The sequence below is a fragment of the Chrysemys picta genome, chromosome 11, assembly GCF_011386835.1.
Source record: "Chrysemys picta bellii isolate R12L10 chromosome 11, ASM1138683v2, whole genome shotgun sequence".
Lineage (NCBI taxonomy): Eukaryota > Metazoa > Chordata > Testudines > Emydidae > Chrysemys > Chrysemys picta.
This window is the reverse complement of record NC_088801.1, coordinates 57,194,470-57,216,195: the sequence shown is the minus strand read 5'-3', so window position 1 is coordinate 57,216,195 and position 21,726 is coordinate 57,194,470. Positions and strand designations below refer to the sequence as shown.

The window sequence follows — 21,726 nt, the reverse complement described above, 5'->3', positions numbered from 1 at the left end:
CAGCAATAGAAGTAAAGCTGTGAACAGAGACTCCATGGTTTAGAACAGTGGTTCTTAACCTGCAACCCATGGGCTACTTGTAGCCCAGTCAGCACACAGCTGTGGCCCATGTGACAGCCTCAGGGCCATATAGGTAGTATATAGTGTGGATGTGGCCCACATAACACATAGAAAGCTGCATATGTGGCACACAGTGGTGAATAGGTTGAGGACAAGGTGGGTGAGGTAATATCTTTTATTGGACCAACTTCTGTTGGTGAGAGACAAGCTTTCGAGCTACACAGAGCTTTTCCTCAGGTCGGGGAAAGGAGAGCTCTGTTTAGCTCAAAAGCTTGTCTCTCACCAACAGAGATTGGTCCAATAAAAGATATTACCTCACCCACCTTGTCTCTCTAATATCCTGGGACCAACATGGCTACATCAATACTGCAAACAACTCTATGGCTTAATCATTCTAGGACCCAGGGTTTTATTGACAGTGTTTCATGGCCTTTAACTGGGAGTTTTATATATAAAACTATATATAAAACTATATCTATATATATATATATAGCATTAATATCCAAATACTTAAAAAAAAATTATGTCAGATTTCCCTTGAGTTTACATTGTGCTGGTAAGAAAAACGGTTAAGAAGTACCTCGTTTAAAAGAGAAACTATTTGTTTGATTAGACTTATAGCACTACAGCAAGTGATGCTGTTGTTATTCCCTGAATCTCGCATCCTCGGAAGCAAAGGTCTATGTGAGATATATTCAGTGTATAAGCAAGGAACTGGTGATTCTCCAGTGTCTCAGTCCACAAGGGGAGGGATCATCCTTGTTAACACCTCCACTCCTTACGTGTCTCTATGGGACACATTTGTTTATGCTGAAGAAAATGAAAGAGTTTGGTGTTGTGCACCAGCTAACCTGCATGGTTAGTATTGATAAATACCCTCCTTTACAGTGTTCATTAACCAGGATTCTTCTTTCTGAGCAAATATTTTATTTTATTTTAACCAAGGAATACTGAATTCTTTTCCCCTCTTCACTTTTTTTTAAACTATTGTTGCATTTTCATTGTGTACCTGCAAAAATTTGTGTGTGTGTGTGTGTGAATTATATGATCTTCTTAATTTGACCCATATGACTTTAAGCTCTGTTTTGGCATGTAAAGCGCTTTAAATAGTTTAGATTAATCCCTTGCAAACTTACTACAAATATGCTTTAAAAATATTGTTCAGGTTTGTCCATAGTCTGTAAAAGGTGGAAATTGGGAATAAATGTGGCAGATGTGAAGGAAGCTATTAACAATAGCACAAGGGATGTTCTGTTGTATGGTGCCTGTACATTCTGTTTGGAAGTGCTCCAGTTTTAAAGGTTTGATCCTGCAACTCTTATCTAAGTAATCCTTGCTTGCATGAGTAGCTCTATTAATTTCAATGATAGTACTTACATGAGTAAGGACTATTCATGTAAGTGAGGGTTGCAGGGTCTGGCCCTAATTGTGTAAATAGCCTAGAAAAGCCATAGCTAGTAAGGTGGCTTAGTGATTTAAGATGCACTTTTGAAACGTCTAGACACATTCACAAGTTCAAATCCTAATAGCATTGAGTCAGTCCTTCATTTTCTTGTGAGTTAAATACGTTGAAATCCAAGGCAGGTGTGAATCTTTTGGATGAGACCTTAAAAACTGAGCACATTAAACTTCCTGTAATTCTCTTTCTCTAAGCATGCTTGTTAAGCACCAAGTGTCTAGCCAAGATTTCCACTCCATCCACAGAGGGTCACTTGGTTGGCACCTCCTCCTCTACAAGTGGCTGCATTTTCTGTGGTCCTTGATATATGCAGTTTTAAAGTATTTTGGGATCTTTCTGAGTGAAAGGAGATATGCAAATTTAAAACGAGGCTGCATATCCTGTTCTTCAGTCTGCTACGCTGATCAGTAATCAACCTTGTTCAGTGACAGATGGCAACATTTTTGAAAATCAAGCTTATGAGAGGGCCTGTCTACAGAGGGCAATGGTTTTCAGGAGCTAATCTTGAAAATGCTCCAGCTAACACATCTGAGGCTATGTCTACACTACCGCAGCAAGTCGACCCACGCTACGCAACTCGATGTACCTTAGGTCGAGTTACTGTGGCGTCTACACTGGAAAAAAATCTCCCGTCGACTTACCTTACTCTTCTTGTCGGGGGTAGAGTACGGGCATTAACTGGAGAGTGATCTGCAGCTGATTTAGCGGGTCTTTACTAGACCTGCTAAATCGATCACCGGTGGATCGATCTCAGAGCATCGATCCCTGCCGTAGTGTAGACCTGCCCTCAGCCAGGCAGAGTGGAGGGAGAATAACTTCTTAAAAGCAGTTGTTGAAAAATGTTCTTCAAACAAAACCATTTAAAAGATATTTTTTTTTTGCCCCCTCAAACAGGCCGTTTCACATTTCAAGATCAGTTTTTGAAGGCTGTTCCGGAACACAGGTGGTTCCTCTGTGTAGACAAGGCCTCAAAATCTCCTCAGCTTGACCTAGTAACTTAGTGAATAAACTCCTGGCAATTAGTGTTTGTGCACTGTTTGCCAATCTCCACAAAAAGAGCCCCAAAGGGGTCATTGGTTTGTGAATGAGTGATTGAATTAGTTAATGGAAAAAGGTTGTGAAGTCGTAAAAGGATCAGCCTACAGATTTCTTGAGAATTCTGCTGCATCTCTTCCTCAAACAGTATTAAGGAAGGAGGAATGTTGTTCCTGTTTAAAATAGAGTATTTGTTCAGTAATCATTTATAAAGTGCCTCACTGATTCTCACACTCTCTCCAAGTCTTGGAGGGTGTCTCCGCTGCAATTAAACACACTCTCGGCTGGTCCTTGTCAACTGACAGGCTTCACATTGTGGGACTGTAAAATTGCAGGGTAGACGTTCAGGCTCCGGCTACAGCCCGGGCTCTGGGACCCTCCTGTTTTGTGGGATCCCAGAGCTTGGTCTCCAGCCTGAGCCCAAACATCTACACTGCAATTTTACAGCCTTGGAGCCTGAGCCCATGAGCCGGAGTCAGCTGACCCATGCCAGCTGCAAGGGTTTAATTGCAGGGTAGACATACCCTTCGGGCTCAATACAAGGTAAAAACACTATACAATACAAGTGAAGTTGCATAATTAAAGACCACAACCTTAAAAATTGGAAATTAGGCCATTAAGGTGTGTATCTAGGAAGATGATGCCTAGCTATCCTGGTGTTCACCTATCATGAATGTCGCATTAAAAACACCTTGAGAGTGGTAACAAATGAGAAGGGAACCTCTAGCCAAACTATGACTGTATGTACTGCTCAAATCCTGATGGAAAGTTATTTGGGGGAAAGAGAACTGGCATGCTTAAACAAGCTGGCACCAACATCCTATCTGCAGCACAACAGGTGCCTTAAATGCAGCTACAGTGCCATGAACGAAACCCCCTGTGGAGCATGCTGAAGCGCAGCATGGAAATCATGGCTTCTGGCTAGCCTAGGGACTAACTCAATATATATATTTTTAAATTTCACCCGTCACATCACACTGGCTAAAAAAATAGCGTGCATCAGCGGTGCTGTAACAAGGTGTAAAGGACTCACAGTAGGTGTTAACGTGCCCAAGCATTATGGTAACACCTGTGTTTGTCTAATTCCAGCCAAAACAGTTTCCTTTCCAACTGTAGAGAAGGATAAAAAATCTATCTAACTACCAGTAGTAGCAGACATTTCCTGTAAAGCGATTTATATAGTATTTCCCATGATGCTTTGGCCTGTGGTTTTGCTTTGAACTTTCCAGATTGGGACAACAACTCGCTAACTCCAGTGACCTCTACTGCCTCTTTGTCTCTCTCCAGTGCTGTCAGCACCAAACACTTGGAGACAGTGTTCTCTCACGGAGGTTCCTATAATTGAATGAAGAATAAAGCCTCTTGTAAAATGTGACCAATGTAGATGTGACTTATAGGGCACATATGATGCTTATTTTTTCAGTTATATGGAAACTTGAAGTGATTAAAAATAGTAAGCCCAGTGTTCTGCGAAGCTGATATAGATTTCTGGATTTTTCAGGTGACTTTGCATTATATTATTACATAGTATTAGAAGGGGCAAGGGAAGTTGGCAGCTAAACTGTTTCTCTAATATGTATTTCACTCAGTGGACCCTTGATGCTCATTTCACGACTAATGTATGCTGTACTATGTGCACGTCTCATTGTCACCAGAGATAACATTAAGTAAACTATCCCCTTCAGAAAAACAGCTTTTCTTGGCAAGTGGAATATGGCTTGAGGAGCCAGCTCTGGAGACATATGATACTGTGAATGAGTGCTGTGTGTTACTTCACTGGATCCGAGTCCAGGCACTATTTATACTGCAGCATATTCAGCACCAGATTGTTAAATCTGAATACTGAAACAGTGCATCATTTAAATGTTTTTGTTCCATGTATGCCCCACTTTCAAGCATTGGATGTCAAGCAACAATTATTAACTTTGTCTTGGACGAGATTCTACCCTTACCAAAAGCTTCATAACCTACTCTTGAAATGTTACTGAGTCTATACCAGAGTATCATATTGAGACTTCAAACTAGCAAAGAGAATGGTCTACTCCAGCTTCCCTCTCAGGGACTGTACATGGTAATGGAATACACTGTGAACCATTTGAAGATCTATTTCCCAAGAAATCTATATGCACGTATTGAAATGCTACAAGTGGGGAGAGTAGTTGTACCAAAATTATCCTACCAGTGTTATGCAGAAACAGAGAAAATATTATAGTATTAGCACTGTGCCAAGTATCTCATGCAGTAAGGGAGACCATTGTGCTACCATTTTCACAAAGCCATTGATTTGCCGTCTCATAACCACCTTTACAGAAGCTTTGATAAGCCTAGATGCAACTCAAAGTTTAGATTTGGCTATCATCAGCGTTGGTAAAATGGTGCATGTGGGGAACTGCGTTAATTTTAGCATCATGATATCACCTCAGAAGATTTCTGATGAGTTTTCTTGATAGGCCGGGTTGTCATGAGCTGTTGCTTTCCATTTAGAAGCACTAGTGTTCGATTATTATGAGAGCTTGCAGATAGACATGCAATAGTGTGGTGTCACCAGGTAACAGCGCTGTGAACAGTCATCTCTGTGTTGCTTTTGATAATATTCGCAGATTGCCTTGTTGATCTCTTCTGGAACCTTGAATGTGTGTGAACGGGCCAAAGACTAGGTCCCGAGCACTGTCAATTTAAGTGGGAACAAGGGTGTTTGGTACCTTCAAGGACTGGGCTCAGAGATGATAAGCAGATTAAACAAAGAGGAAGCCAGTAACACAGCTGAGGAGATGGAGTGAAGCAGAACAGCAGACATCTGCCCACTATGCTGTGTACCCATACAAGGCAGCACCGTGCCTCATTATATTCCTAAAGTCTCTGTTTTCTGAGCTTCCCTGGAAGTCCATCCTTTCTAATAATTAGTAATGGTTTCTGTTAGTGCCCAGGGTGTGCTAGGCACTATATAAACATTTAAAAGAAGGGACGTCTTCTGCACTAAAGAGTTTACACTATCACATGCGAACTCAGTCTCTTGCAACAAGCCAATCTAGAAAGGGTGTTGCTGCTGTTACTGAAGGAGCAGAGGTATAAACAGGGACCTGGAAGACAGCTGTGCTATTTTCAATCTGTGGTCAAGTACAGCGCTGTTACTTTTTGCCAAAGAAAGCAACCATCTGCCTGGTAAAACGCAGATCTGGGAGTGAACTCTAACTTCTTCATCGATTTCAAATGCTATTTGTACTGGGAATCACACCACAGTCAGGATGGAACTGTGTGCTGAGCCCACACACAGGAATTTTCTTGTTCAATTCAAAACCAAATCTTTTATTGACTTAAGGGTTGTGCAGGCTTTGAAATCAGGAGCACAGGGTATTTAAAGCTTGTCTTAACTTAGAAAGTGCAGGCTTTAGTGGGATGAGGAAAGGTGATGCTGTGTGTGGGGACGCATCCTTTGCTTCTCTATCATAATTCAAGAAACACGAAGATGTAAACAGCTCTCTGTTTACAATTCAAAATATATTCCTTCCCCTCCACTTAGTTAGGCTCAATTGTCAGAAAGAAATAGCTTTTGTGTTCAGAATTGCAATAAATCTCAGGGCGGGTTCTGAACACCCTGACCAACCAAATAATCAAAAGGTTTCATAAACAGTTGATAGATGTGTATTATATTTTTCTTTCCAGGAATAATCAAACTTGGGAGGTGGAACCCTCTGCCCCTCAGTTATGTGACCGATGCACCAGATGCGACAGTAGCCGACATGCTACAAGATGTCTATCATGTTGTGACATTGAAAATCCAATTACAAAGGTGGGTGTTTCTGAACATCTGTCCTCCTCTATTCTCTGAGCTGCTCCGTTGATCACAGCATTACTACAGAGATTAGCACATCCTGTCTTCATTAATTTCTGGGCTTTTGATGAAATGAAAAGGAAAATGAAGGGAAGGGGTGCTTCACGATGCAGGTTTCTCGGTGAACCTTCCAACTGTTTTTACATTTTATTTTCTGAAGCAGTAAAGCCACGATGGTGTGGTGGGGGCAGGAGTGGGGCGGGTGGGTAGGTGGGTGGGGGGGACTCCATCAATCATGAGGGATATGAAGCCTTTAAAGGGAAACTTTCCACAACTCTTAATTTAATGGGTCCTCTAGGCCTGATTAAATGCTTAGCACATTGTATATGAAAAATAAACACCTCATCTGTTTCCAGGATTCGGGTTATGAGGGTCTAGACTTTCTGCTAACTGTGGCTCAGACAGAATGGCCCAGAGAGCTTGTTGCCTTCTCTTTTGTCTCCAGTGGCCAATCCTAGCAGGGTGGGGAGAGCCTGCCTCTACTGCTCCATCTGGTAATTTAAACTATTTCCTACTCTAGAACATCTGATGGACAGAGTGGTAGCTGCTGTCTAACAATTCTGCACACTCTTTTTATTTTATATATTTTTTTCTCTTTCTCCCTCCTGGCAATTTAAAGAATATGGAGACTACTGGGCTGTTCACTGAAAAGGGTGGAGAATTCTACAGATGGCCTAAGCAAAGCGCCCACCCAGTTCTTAAGAAACTCTGTTTAACCCTCAGATGTACCTCACTAGATCAGACAGTTGGCCCATCTGCCATAGTCCAGTGATCAGGATGCTTTAGAAGAAGGAGTAAGAAATAGTGGATTATTATGAAATAACTTGCCCATATGAAAAGGTTCCTTCTAACTTTATCATAATTAGGAGTCTCATGGCTGTCGTATCCGAGCACCATCAGTTAAATCCCATTGCAAAAACCTCCTGCAAAACAACAGAGGGTCCTGCTGCACTTTGTGTGCATGCATGAAATTGGCACTGCATGGTTGGTTTGACTCTCTGCATTACACCGGGGCTGCCGAGTACTTTGAAACTTATGGCACTGCATATTTTCCACCTCGCTTACTTAATCAATGGCAATATTTTTCTCCCCTTAAGAATAACTAAACACTCTAAATGAATATCCACCCCAGAACTATGAATCTGACATATGCCCTTCTTGGCTGAGGAAAAAAAGTTCACTTAACCACTGAAATAGCCAAAACTTAATTCAGGGAAGGAACTTTCTCTTCCTGATTCAAACATGCAGTAATGAGACTGACACTGAAGAAATCTGCCCTCTTAATAGCTCAGTTCTGGCCAACTATTGCTCAGTATAAAATCTTTTGTTACCCAGCAAACTCACAGAGAAGCTAGCCACAGGCCAACTACAAACTCTTCTAATTGAAGCTAATATACTAGACCAGGCATAATCTGGATTCAGGCCAGGACATGGTATGGAAACAGCTTTAATGCCACTGATGGCACTGCTCTCAATGGGGCAAACATCCATTCTCCTCCTCCTTGACCTCTCTGCAAAATTTGACACTGTTGACCATAAGATACTGCTGTCTTGCCTGAGAGGTGGCTGGAGTCCTGGGTAACGTGTTAAAAATATTTTCTGGAGGAACACACCCAATGAGTAGTGATGGGAAACTGCACCTCTCCCACTAAACCCTTCATCTGTGGAGTCCCACAAAGATCAGTTCTCTCTCCAGTCCTTTTCAACATCTACATGCAGCAGCTAGGTGAAATGGTCAGACAGCATTGTGAATAATGTCACAAGCATGGATTCAGGTACCAACAGTATGCAGATGACACACAGCTCTATCTGTCCTTCGGCACATACGATTACACCATGACTACCAGGATGCCCCAATGCTTGGAGGAGATCAGCTCATGGATGAAGAATAGCAGGCTGAAACTGAACCTGAGCAAGGCAGAAGGTGTGCTGATAAGCAGAGGAAAGTGTCTCCAACTAAGTCTCCTTGATCGAAGTCATGTGCCCACAATTGATCAATTCAGTCTGTAGTTTAGGAGCACTCTTGGATTCTTTGCCAATACCAACCTATCACATAGCAGCTTTTATGAATAACACTCTGTCATCTCCAGTTGCCTCTCTTCCCTCCTGGTGGATAGAGACCTGGCCTTAATTACTCACACACCTTTGTCACCTCTTGGCTGGACTACAGTAATGTGATATACCTGGGCAGGAAGCCATCAGCCCTTGGGAAACTCCAGCTAGTACAGAATGCTACAGTGCATCTCCTCAGCAACATGGGCTACTGTGAGAGCATCATACCCACCCTCTGCTCTCTGCACTGGCCTCCCAAAGATTATTAAGTCAATTGTAAGGTCTTGGCCCTTATCATCGGGGTGGTCAATGGCCTGGGCCCAGCATATCTGAAAGAGCCTCAAATTCTGAGATGAAGACTCTGGTCAACAGCTCCCCTCCTCAGGCACAAAGGCACTTTCTAGCATAAGAGTAAAGCTGATCTGTGCAGGAGACCAAACGGTTTCATGGATCAGTCTGAGACTGAAACAAAGTCCCCCAGGAACAAAGAATTGTCACAAACCTCCCCGCCTTCCTCACTGATTGCAAGGCACACTTCTTTGACCTTGCCTACTCCTAATACAAACATAGAGCGTGCGTACTTAAAAAAAAAAAAAAATCAAACAACCTTACAACAATCAAATGCACCTGAAACGAAACCTTCCTGAAACAGAACACGACAAAAACACACGCAATTCCCCACAAGCGGAGAGAATGAGAGTGATCATCCGTGACAGACCTTAGTCACGTTGGGTAATGCATTGCTGGAAGGTACTCAGATACTATGGTGGTGAGGGCAGGATATATACCCATGTAGAACAGAATTCTGTTTTAGACCAAAGCCTTGGCCCTCCAGAATGGGGGCGTCTCTCACTACTTAACCGTGTTGTGTAATTTTTTTTCTATTCCAGCAGGAGCATCTATTTGTGCCTAAGAGGCAGCCTTTCCCAGTCATTTGTGTGGCCTGCATTAAGCAGAGCACTTTGCACTCCTTCAGGCCCCAAAGGAAATGGCTAGGCACACATGTTACATCACTTATGGAGGCTTAGCTAGGATTTCTGGCATGTGCTGTAATTCTCTTAGTTGCAGCACATGTCTTGTTGGGGGGGGAATGGGGATGTAAAAAAAAAGGATGCACTTTAAAGAAAGGTCTGAGCACAGGACTGTAAAGTGGGGATGTCTTCACAAAGATTTATGGTTGCACGAAGAGAGCAGGTTTGCTTGCTGGTGACGTTTCCATCTGATTTTTCTGCTCTCTGTTTTTACAGTTGTTCAAAGTTGGAAGACTTGCCAGCAGAGCAGTGGAACCATGCCACAGTCCGCAATGCCTTAAAGGAACTGCTTAAAGAGATGAATCAGAGCACATTAGCCAAAGAATGCCCTCTCTCCCAGGTCAGTGCTTCAACCTGTACTAGAGGAATCTGCTTTATAAAATCCAAAGCCAGTAACTGTTTAGCAAGGTGTTTGCAAGAGAAAATTCCAGAAACGTTTAATCCTTTTTTGTTTTAATTAAAAAGGAGAAATTCCAATCCACTTGGGAAAATATCTCTTTACTCTTTAATTGTGATGCATTATTTGTAATGTGTTGTTGGAAGGAGATCAGCTGGTTTGTGACCTCAACTTCAAAGGGACCCCAAATTCTCCATATATATCATCTCAAAATTTTGTACTACCACTCAATACCGTGTATTGCAACTAGGGTGATCAGACAGCAAGTGTGAAAAATTTGGACGGGGGTGGGGGGTAATAGGAGCCTATATAAGAAAAAGACCCAAAAATCGGGACTGTCCCTATAAAATCGGGACATCTGGGCACCCTAATTGCAATAGGTGCTTATCCTTACTGGCAGAAGCCTGCAGCATACTTTAGGGGCATGCACAGTTTTCATCAATCTCTGATTACAAAGAAAGGTATATAACTCTCATCAGTGTGGTGCCAGTTTCTAGGAAAAATATAACAAAAGTGTGTGTGTGTGTGTGTGTGTGTGTGTAAATAGAGAGAGAGAAACTTTATTCAGTACAACTTTGTCACTTGCAGTGAAGACACAACCATAGTTCAGACCCCTAATGAAACTGAGCTCTTGTTCAAATTTCTTACATAAAGACTTGTATAAAGTTGGCAAGGTTAGCTGAGCACCCCTCTGCACCACCAAAAAAGTCAACATCCAGTGATTCATATTACCTGACAAAAAACTTCACTAGAACAGAGGTAGAGCTGTTAATATATTGCTTTATATTGTCTTTTAAAAACATGGAAAATATCTTTTATAGTTAACCTCTTCCCCCTTCCCTCCAAAAAACTCAGTTCATTTGCTAACACCAATCTGAATGTTGTCCTCCTGTTGCTGCCTACCTTCAACTTACGGTTAGAGACAGTCAAGCAAAACAAACTTGAGTATACACATTCCAACATGAAGGTGTTCTGTTGTATAATAGAATGATGTAACCCACACCATCTGCATTTTATATCAGGAACAGGAAATCTCTGATTAAAGTAGATAGTAAAAATGATCTTGTGGTTATTAGGTCTTTAGAGTGTCCATATCAAATTTGCTAACTTATAAATTAAAAAAATATTGTTTTTAGCTATGAACACCCCAGATTCATAAATCAAGGATCTTTGATGATGATATGTCATAACCAGTGACAGAAATTCTGTAGGCCAAATTTGGTCCTCCATTAGATCTATGTCACCCCAAAAAGATACAGGTTAGAGTTAGGTCCTGTGGCTGGTACTGTCCAGAATAGAATCTCTCAGCTTCCCATAGCTGCAGAGCTAACAGGAGTAGAAAAGCAGTTTAACCCACATTACTTACTGAAGTGACTCTGAATACAGGAGTGGATGTGTTGAATAAGAAGGTGTTACTTTTACAGAGTAGAACAACACTTTTTAAGTGTTTGCCTTTATATATAGAATGGGAACTGCAAAAGGAGAAATCTGATTGGCTAGCAAGGGTTCCAGCATGTAGGCTGGGGCTCTTTGGCAGATGGTAGCAAAACTAGCGTATAAAAATTACATTTCAAGAAGTGGAATTAGATGAGTTACCTGCAGCTCTCAGGTGGAGGAAGACTGGTCTTCAATTCTGTATGTCCCAGTGCACCTGACCTGTAACACTATCCAGTATAACTGAATGGTGAGCCATGTTACGTGGTGGCATTCATTCACTGTTTAGGGATGTTTTCCATCAGTTTCCATATGGGAATGTGGCAGTTGGCTTACCTCTCTATAAACTCATCCTGACATACATTAGCAAGATTACTGATGGCAGAACTGTAGGAGAAAGAATTTCTATCCTGGTGATTATCCAGAGAATAAAGGTACAGAGACGTGCTTTTGTGGGTTCTAATTCAGCAAGGCATTTGCACACACTTACTTTTAAGCATGTGCTTAAGTGATTTGCTGAATGGCAATGGACTCCGGAGGCTGGACCATAATGAATGCACTTCTTGCATTAGAGCCACAAAAAGTTGTAACCTCTGTTGTCGTGGCTCCCAAAATGTAAAAGATACAGTGGAAGGTTGCATAGGAGCTGTCTATTGCCATTATCTGAATTTGCTTTGAATACAATTCCTTTTCCCAAATCAGTTTTAAAAAAATACCGCACCAAATGTGAAATGTCATTACAACCCCCTTGTGGTTAATATATTATTGACAGCAGCAAATTACAGAGCTGTCTCCTAGGAGTCAAACTGCGGAGTAAATGCTGCTGTTTATTAATGTGTTCACAGTGCATCGAGTTTCCCTCTGTACAGAAGTGGAAAGGGGTAGCACAGGGAGCTTTCTTTTTTTCTCAGTGACTGTGCTCCAGCTCTTGTTCTTGGTACATGAGCTCTTCTTGCAGCCCAGATGGAGATTCTGATTGCCACTGATGGGCAGTGTAATCATTCGCTTTGATTTACAATTGTTCTGTTTTTCCTGCTAGGTGTATTATGTATTTGCAGCTTAGCCGCCCTTAGCATAAGGCTGCTGTTCAAACAAATAAATCCCAGTTAACCAAGGCAGGGCATTGGGGGTGGGGCTGGCGGGAAAGGAAATCCAATTATTTCTTCACTTCCATCTTTGCATCGAGACCTCTGTCTTCCAAGTGTATTGTGCTAATCATTCCAGTATTGTTCATGTATTTTGCATACTTGTATAAACTTCATTTCCTTGTTGTGGGTTGGTGGTTTTTGTTTTCGTCCCATAGCTTTCGTCTTTTATTTTAACTTATGACTTTATATCTTGTTTATATGAATCCTTTGCTAGTTCTAGTATACGTTATCAGGCAGATGCCAGCTTTCTTTCCATGTGGATGTGATGAAGCTGTCCACCCACTGGGGGTAGGAGGAGGAATTTCTGCCCCATTTTTCTTCCTCAGAACCATCACAGCTACAATCTTAGTAATGCCCATTTATTGTAGAGCTGTGAGAGCTTAAATAAAAACCTGCTGGAAAAGTAAGCTCTTTAGAGCTGCTTCTTCCAGCTTGAAGTTTCCACTCTGTTATGCCTTCAAAATGCTCCTGTTTCCTCAGGGCACACTTTAGAACAAGCAAGGGTTCATAAGGAAGGTGGTGCTGCTGACTGTTATGGTACTAGGTGTAGGTCTCAAAATATGAATTTTAATTAGAAAATTGAAGCTGAGTTTTGGCGATTAGAACATCCATTAAAAAAACAACAACAACAACCCAGCCCTTATTTCACAGCTACTTTGCGTCCCCCGTACTGCAGCTTAGTGGCATTCAAGTGGAAATGTGAAAGGGAAGAGGAACCTCTGTGTTCAGGGCTGGCTCCAGGCACCAGGCAACCAAGCACATGCTTGGGGCGGCACCTGGTAAGGGGCGGCCAATCTTGGGGTGGCGGGGGGCAGTGCGGCGTGGCATTCTGCGCGGGGGGGGGGGCGCTCCGGCGGCGCGGCGCTCGGCGGGGGGGGGGGTTCCGGCGGCGTGGGGCGCGGCGCATGGGGGGGCGGGCTCCGGTGGCACGGTGCTCGGCGGGGGTGGCGGCGCGGGGCGCGGCGCTCAGGGGGAGGGGTTCCGGCGGCGCGGCGTTTTTTTTTTGCTGCTTGGGGCAGCAAAAAAGTTAGAGCCAGCCCTGTCTGTGTTTAAAGTGAATTCATGCCTCAAAGACTGAAACTAATCTGTACAGTCCAATCTTCCTTAAGACTCTCTAAAGTAAATTCTTCTCAGCCTCCTAAAACCCCCAAAACTCAAGAGGTCAGGAAAACTGGCATCTTTTGGGGTTGCAACAGAGTAGCAGACTGGGCTGAATAAATGCATAATTGATCTTGAATAGGGTGTTGTTGTTTTTTTTTTAAAGCACTGTAAAAGCGAGTAAGCCAGAAGTGAGCCTAGCTAGTAGTTTAACAGCTATGGATAAGACCCCATTTCACACATGAGCCTAGAGAGGCCTGTGTGCCAGAGTTGGAACCCGTGGTAAATAGCTTGCCATTGCTTTGAGGTCATGCTATCTCTTTAATCTCTTCTACTGTGCAGAAGTGTCATAACAGGTGCCAATATTTCTCTGAACCCTGGCATGACTGCAGGCATAAAAAATGTGATTTCAAGAAAGGGTGCTTTGATTCATACATCTTGTTAAATTTCTTGGGCTTTGGAGTGAGTGTGTGTGTGTGTGTATAGATCTATATATCTTTGTATAAATGTAGATATACACATAATGCAATGATTCAGCTCTGGAAGAATTTAAAAGTTATTAACAATTATTTACTCTATAAAATGGAGATAACTACCAGTAACAAAACTATTTTCCACCATATGGACAAAAGTGCCCCAAATGTAAAATATTTTTGTGTGTGTCAGGTGCTGCAGAGCAACTCTACCTACTATCTTCTTCCAGTTGTTTTGTAGCGGTAGTTGCCAGAGGATACCTGCAAAGGGTGGGGATGGTGGTGAAGCACTTTGAATCTTTCAGCTATACCATGTTTTGTTGTGGCCCTTGCTTACTTTGAAACTGTACTGTATTTAGTTTAATCCGCTCTGAATAGCACTGTTAATTTTTCTGTTGAGTGATTTTTCACACAAGAGCTAATCGCACGTTTCTATAAATTATATTAATTTAACTTATTTACCTAACTGTTGTTCTGCAGCGAGTAGCACGGATGTTCTCCAGTTCTTGGCTGTGTGGTCTTGTTGCAGTTGAAAGCAGATCAGAAGCATCTGAAAACCATTATTTGGATTATGCATGCTAATCTTACCTTTAGAATCTGGTTCCTAAATCACAGTTGTTCTTACCCCTTGCGACTAATGTGTGTGTCCCCCAACATGTCACTGCCTGTAGTTATGCTTTTAGTATGAAGATTCTGTGACATCACAAGCATAAATTAAAGTGACAAGTCAGTGGGAGCTGGAGACAGGAATCTTGGTTCACACAGCATCTTTTTTGCATTACTAGTGAACCAGAGTAATCATGTCTGGGGATGTAGAGTGGGAAATACAGCCAATTTTGAGTCCTTCACAGTGACTGCGTTAGGTTTTGAAGGCAGGTTTTGGGTGATCAATGTGAGCTTGTGTGTCGTTGACGATCTCTGGAAAAGAGTTTTAATTGTTTTTTGTAACACACTTTCTGTCTTCCTCTACTTCCAGAGTATGATTTCATCCATTGTAAATAGCACATACTATGCCAATGTATCAGCAACCAAGTGCCAGGAGTTTGGGAGATGGTATAAAAAGTACAAGAAGATTAAAGGTAAATTAACTTCAGTTATTGTTAATTTCCAAGCCAATGAACTGTGTTTGACTGTTTGAAATTTTGTTTTAAGTGAGGGTGATGATAAGCCTTAATAATATTAGTGAATTTGTCTGCAAAGAGGGCACAGCTGTAGCACACTGGAAATTAAATCCAATGACTTATGAACAAGGATGGTGTGAAAGAAAAGATTTTTAAAGAAAACATGCTAGTTACATCACATTTTAGATTGTAATTGCATTGAAAAGATCAACCGTGTGTGTAAGAAAACTAAAACATCTTGGAAAAAAAAATCTGCTATAGAAGATCTGGATTGAAAAGTTAAATTGCTAAGTAAATCACCTTCATCGTATTTTATTTATGAAAACTAAAAACCTGTCTTCCTAAGTTAAATGTGTCCTCGCTTTCTGTTTAAATATGGTTAAGTGTATTGGCATTCTTGCCATGTCACATCATCTGGAATTTAGGTAGCAGCGGTGCATTTGAGACCAAGTTTCTTGGAGGCACTGGGCTAAATTCATCCCAACTATTCCCACTTATACCAAACTGAAAATGGCCCATTATTTTTATTATATGGAATGGAATTCTGTTAGCTGGTGAAATACTAATGTCTCATACAGGAACATTATTCTGTGTAGGTTCTTATAATGCCCTCATTGCCATAATGCCTGAGTGTCTTCCAGCAGCGCATTAAGTGATGTTACTAACATCTGTCATGTGTAATTTGTTCTTTCTCTAGTCCTTTCCTCAGGGGGAGAATTGTGTATACAATGCAATGTTTTGTTTTGGTAGAGTTCTGTTTTAAATACACATGCTGCTATGTATTTGTGTTAGACAAAGTATGGCTGAAGAAGTGTGCCTTGTATTTGAAGGGGGAGGTGGTGAGGTTTGTGATGGTTCTTTGTTCCGCAGTCTCGGACCCTGAGTACGCTGTCTTCTGCACAGACAAGATTTGCCGTTATGGCAGAAAGTTCTATTTTGCCTGAAGAGTGGAGTTGTTGGCCAGAGTCTTCGTCTCAGAACTTGAGTCTCTTTTAGATATGCTGGGTTCAGGCCATTGAGCACCATGAAGATAAGATCTTAGACCTTAAATTTGACTTGATATTCTTTGGGAAGCCAGTGGAGAGAGCAGAGGACAGGTTTGATGTGCTCATGGTAGCTTGTGGTTGCTAAGAAGATGCATTGCAGTGTTTTGTTTTAGTTGGAGTTTCCTAAGGTCTGATAGCTTCCTGCCCAGTTATATCACATTATTTTAGTCTAGATGGTGGGTGAGTAACTGGTAACACAGTAGCTGGTTAAAAGATAGGAAGCAAAGGGTAGGAATAAATGGTCAGTTTTCATAACGGAGAGAGGTAAATAATGGGATCCTCCAAGGATCTGTACTGGAAATTGTGCTGTTCAACATATTCATAAATGATCTGGAAAAGGGGGCGAATAGTGAGGTGACAAAGTTTGCAGACAATACAAAATTATTCAAGACATTTAAGTCCAAAACTGACTGTGAAGAGTTACAAAGGAATCTCACTAAACTGAGTGGGTGACAAAATGGCAGATGAAATTCAGTGCTGATGAATTCAAAGTACTGCACATTGGGAAAAAATCATCCTAACTATACATACAAAATGATGGAATCTAAATGAGCTGTTACCATGCAGGAAAGAGACCTTAGAGTCATCATGGATAGTTCTCTAAAAACATCTGCTCAATGTGCAGCAGCAGTCAGAAAAAGCTAACAATGTTAGGAACCCTTTGGGAAGGGATAGGTAATAAGACAGAAGATATCACAATGCCACTATATAAATTCATTGTACGCCCACACGTTGAATACTGCATGCATTTCTGGTCATGCCACCTCAGAAAAGATCCATTAGAATTGGAAAAGGTTCAGAGGACAACATAAATGATTAGGGGTATGGAACAACTTCTGTACGAGGAGAGGTTAGAAACAGTGTTCAGCTTAGAAAAGATATGACTAAGGGGGGATATGTTAGAGGTGTGTAAAATCATGAATGGTGTGGAGAAAATGAATAAGGAAGTGTTGTTTACTCCTTCACAAGACACAAGAACTAGGGATCACCCAGTGAAATGAATAGGCAGCAGGTTTAAAACAAACATATATAAGAACTTCTTCACACAATGCACAGTCAATCTGTGGAACTTGTGGCCAGGGATGTTGAGAAGGCTAAAAGTATAACTGGGTTCACAAAAGAATTAGATAAGTGCATGGAGGATAGGTCCAATGTCTATTAGCCAAGATGGTCAATGACTCAACTCCATGCTTTGTGTGTCCCTGAACCTCCATCTGCAAGAAGCTGGGAGTGGATGATAGGAGATAGATCACTCGATGGATCATGTCCTCTTCATTCCCACTGAAGCATCTGGTACTGGTCACTGTCGGAAGACAGGATATGTGGCTTGAGGGATCATTAGTCTGACAGCCAATGCATTGGCATTCTTATGTTCATATTTCGTATAGGAAAGATAAAGCTCTATGTCATTACATATTTCTCGCACTTAAGTCTGTGTCATGTGTTCATTTCACCTACTGGCTGCATGTAGATGTTGAAAAGGAATGGAGAAAGAATTGATCCTTGGGGAACTCAACAAATGAGGGGTCTAGTGGTGGAGGCATAGTTTCCCATCAATATGGTTTGGACATGTCCCTCCATGGGGGAAGGACTTTAACTATTTTAGCACATTCCAGTGGACCTCTGCCATCCCTCGAGACAGCAGTATCTCATAGTCAACAGTGACAAATGTTGCAGACGGGTCAAAGAAGATGAGAATGGATGTCTGCTCACCATCCATTTATTGCAGGAGATCATCGGTGGCACTAAAGCTGTTTCTGATCATGGCCTGGCCTGAATCCAGATTTTGGGGACTAGCATATTAGTTTAAATTAGATGTTTGTAATTGACCTGTGACTAGATTCTCTATGAGCTTGCTCAGAAACAGAACGTTTGACACCGAGCAGTAGTTGGCGTGAACCAATGTATCAACGAGGGAGGGTTTCTTCAGTGTCGGTCTCTGGAAGAGAAGATTCCTTCCCTGAATTGGAATGCATTGGCTATTTCAGGCATGACTTGCACCAGAAGCTCAAGACTTTTTTTCACCAGCCATAAGGGCATGTGTCAGATTCACAAATCTTGGGTCGGGACTCCATTATGGTGCCCATAACGTCTTGAGAAGTGAATATACCAAATGTACACTTATTCATGAAACTCAAATGTTTAAAAAAGTGTCTGCAGTTTTTTTTTCTTTTAAAAAGTAGAGCATATAGGATGTGGAAGGCTGCTCATTAATTCATTTAAGGCAAAATATAAACCCATCATAGTAATGTAATAAGGAAGCTTCTTTTAGAATTGAGAATATTTGTATCTTGCATAAGATATCAGGGCAAACACTGAGGGATCTGTTTTCCCTTTGATGTATGTGTCTATTTCCCATTAACTGTAGCGTGGTTACATGTGTGCATGGAGTATGGAAGATATACCTATAAAAATCAGAGCTCAATTGTGTGCAGCAGTTATATTTGCCCTAGAAAGAGTGATTATGTTTTAGGTTAAAAATGGCTGTGAAGGAGATTAAAATAACTGAAGTAAAAGTGTAAATTAAGTACATAAGAAAATTAAGATACACATCTCCTCTTGTAAAATTACACGGGGGGTCATCTGCAAATTTTGATTTAGACATTTACTATGTCGTTAATATTTACCATTGTGCAGGACAAATTGAATAGTTCCTTCTCACTCTAAATCACCACCGTGTGACTCAGAAGTGTTTTCTTTTCTCTAAATGACACTTAGTAAAAAGATTTTTTTTTAAGTGCTCTTGGCTGAAACAAATCAAAGGAATCAAACAGCTTCAAGGTCATTTAGTAGATCGCTTTTACTTGCTGTTGCAGGAGAAAAGCTATGGGCTTGCTATTTCATCAGGCTAGGGTGTAATGCCAGCTCCAAAGGCACTGGAAACCCTTAACTGTAGTGGTTCTCAGTGTTGCCACTTCAGACTCCCAAGTGTTTCTAGCACCCCGCATCTTCCACTTTCTTCCTTTCTTAGAGCATTCAGTTCTTCAAGCTCTTTCTTTTTTTTAGTTAGTAAGTGCACAGTTAAATCGTTAAGTGCAGTAAAAGCAGAGCGAGACCTTGATTTCAATCAAGAGGTCAAGGATCCAAACCTGAAGAGTTTGCCAGATAACAGTGTATGTGCACTATTTAAAGAGATTCAGCTAGTCGTTGCTGTTTGGAAGAATATGTGTGTGTTAGTAGGAGGAGAAAAGAGAAGGTTAAGGTATGTGTGAAGTAAACACAAGCTGCTGTAAAACAGTTCAAGTGGTGTTGATTCATCAACCAAACGAGTGGGAGGGAAAACAAAGATCCATGACAGGTACAGTTGGGTATGGAAAATAAATAGCTATGTAACTTCATTGCAATAATCTCTAGCACCCTCTGAGAGGGAAGATTCCTGCACTTAGTTTGGTGCTTTTAATTTCACATCTCCATTTCTTTGTTATGATTTCATTTCTACTTCAGTTAGTGGTTTGTACAGTAGAACTTATTTCATATGTGAAATGAGTGAGTTTTTGAATATAAATCTCCACACATTCCTTTTAATAAAAAGTAAAAAGTTTTGTTTTTTTAAAAAACTGGATATAAGCAACAGTTAGCATTTAGGGTCAAATTTTGCCCTTGGATATCACTGTGAGGCATTGGGACCAGTACACGCATATCCAAGGCCAGATTTGGTGAATAGAATTTAAAAAAAACAAAACAAAACAAAAAACCCCAAACAAGCAAAAAAAAAAAAATCACATGCACTGTGGTAAATGCAAAATAGAAAGGGGCTTCTAAATTACTATTGACGTCGCAAACTAAATGCAGTCTATGGTATTTAAATGTGTTTCCTATTATCTGCTAATGTCTGTTTTAATAAAACAGTGGGAACTAAATGGTTGCTTCTTAATCAAAACCATGATTTCCTAAACATAAGCTATGTGATTCTGTTACAAATTGCCACATATAGATAGATCTCCTAGGTCAAACTTTTTTCCTTTCTCATAGAAATAAATAAACAGTAAAATAATTATACACTCTGGAAGATCAAAGTAAATATGACTAAAGCAATGCAAAAATAAAAAAGTCCTCTGGAATAAAATGAAGACAAGCATCAGGTTGCAGAGTATATAGTTAATGTTTAAATAAATATAAGAAAGTGAACAATCAATAATTTGATATCATTAGCAACAGATGTCAAAACTATATACAAATGGAATTGTATGAAATTTGAAGTAAACATCCTTAGTGTGCATTCTATTGAGCTTACTGAAAATACAGCTAAATTATTTGTTTATAATTTTTAAAAGTTTTCAGTTAGTTCAGCTCAGAATGTTAATTTCCTCTTGTGTCAAGCCATGATAGAATAAGGTTCTGGCTTGACTCTCCTACTCCCATCTACCAGCCCCTTTAAGGTTTGAAGAAATTCACAGTTTACTCAGTAGCACAAGACTTAGTATACATACTGATAACTGGAATTTACTAGTGTGAGAATGGAGATTTTTCCATCTTTTCCCGGCTGTTGGTCTAGCACTCTGTATGTGTGTTTGGGCATGGGTGAATGGGACAGTAGGATGGAAGAGATCAGAAAAAATCTTTCTAACCTGTTTGGTGTATACGATATATATTGCGTATGTCAGTGGTTCTCAATTAGGGGCCCCCTGGGAGGCCGTGAGCAGGTTTCAGGGGGTTCTGCCGAGCAGGGCCAGTGTTAGATTCGCTGGGGCCCAGGGCAGAAAGCTGATGTCCCACCGCAGAGGGCTAAAGCCCGGGGCCCTGAGCCCTTCCACCTGCGATTGAAGCTGAACCCTGAGCAATTTAGCTTCCTGGGGGCCCCTGTGGCACGGGGCCCGAGGCAGTTACACTGCGTGCTATCTCCTGATGCCAGTCCTTGTTTTATATGCAGAAAATTAGTTGAGGCACAGGTGGGCCATGGAGTTTTTATAGCATGTTGGGGGGCCTCAGAGAGAGAGAGGTTGAGAACCTCTGGTGTATGTAATTGGGGGAAGAGGGCTTATATTAATACAGTTCTAACTTCAAAAGTTGGGAAATGAGAAGGTTAAGGTTCTCAGTAACTTTCTCTGTGCCACATAGCACATATGTAATAATTTAGGTATAATATTTGGCAGTTTAATTACCGATCAAAACTATAACTCACTCCATCTTGCAAATCCTGTGTAATGTTACTCCATGTATCTTTTATTTAACTTTTGATTTGAAATGTTCACTTTTTTAAGATTACAGGACTACTTCCTCATTTACACTGAGGCCCTTTGCACTACCCTCATAGTGGAAAGAGGCCTTGAAGTGAATGTAAAATCACCCCACAAGGCCCTTTGCATTCGCAGAGCAGAAAAAAAGGGCCTCATGTACATGAGAAACAGGCCCACAGTTTTTAATGAGGATTGCATGTAAATCAGACAGCGATGACCTAGTCTTCGGAGGTACTGAACACAAACATCTCCTATGAAAGTTTATGGAGGGTATGGAGGCTCAGACCCTTTGAAATTTAGGATCTGAATAATTAGTTTAATATTTCTTAGCAGAATAGAATATAAATGAAGCCCAGTCTTTGG

General features: G+C 41.1%; 1 protein-coding gene across 4 annotated transcripts in view; it reads left to right on the top strand.

The window, feature by feature from the left end:
- The window catches only part of SATB2 (SATB homeobox 2), a 163,957-nt gene that overhangs the window by 64,247 nt on the left and 77,984 nt on the right, over positions 1-21,726 (top strand). For all 4 annotated transcript variants that reach the window (XM_065562051.1, XM_065562053.1, XM_065562050.1 and 1 more), the window contains 3 exons: positions 6,218-6,344; positions 9,686-9,809; positions 14,996-15,098. In XM_065562051.1, the coding sequence (XP_065418123.1) occupies positions 6,218-6,344; positions 9,686-9,809; positions 14,996-15,098 (354 nt within the window). The remainder of the gene's footprint in view (positions 1-6,217; positions 6,345-9,685; positions 9,810-14,995; positions 15,099-21,726) is intronic.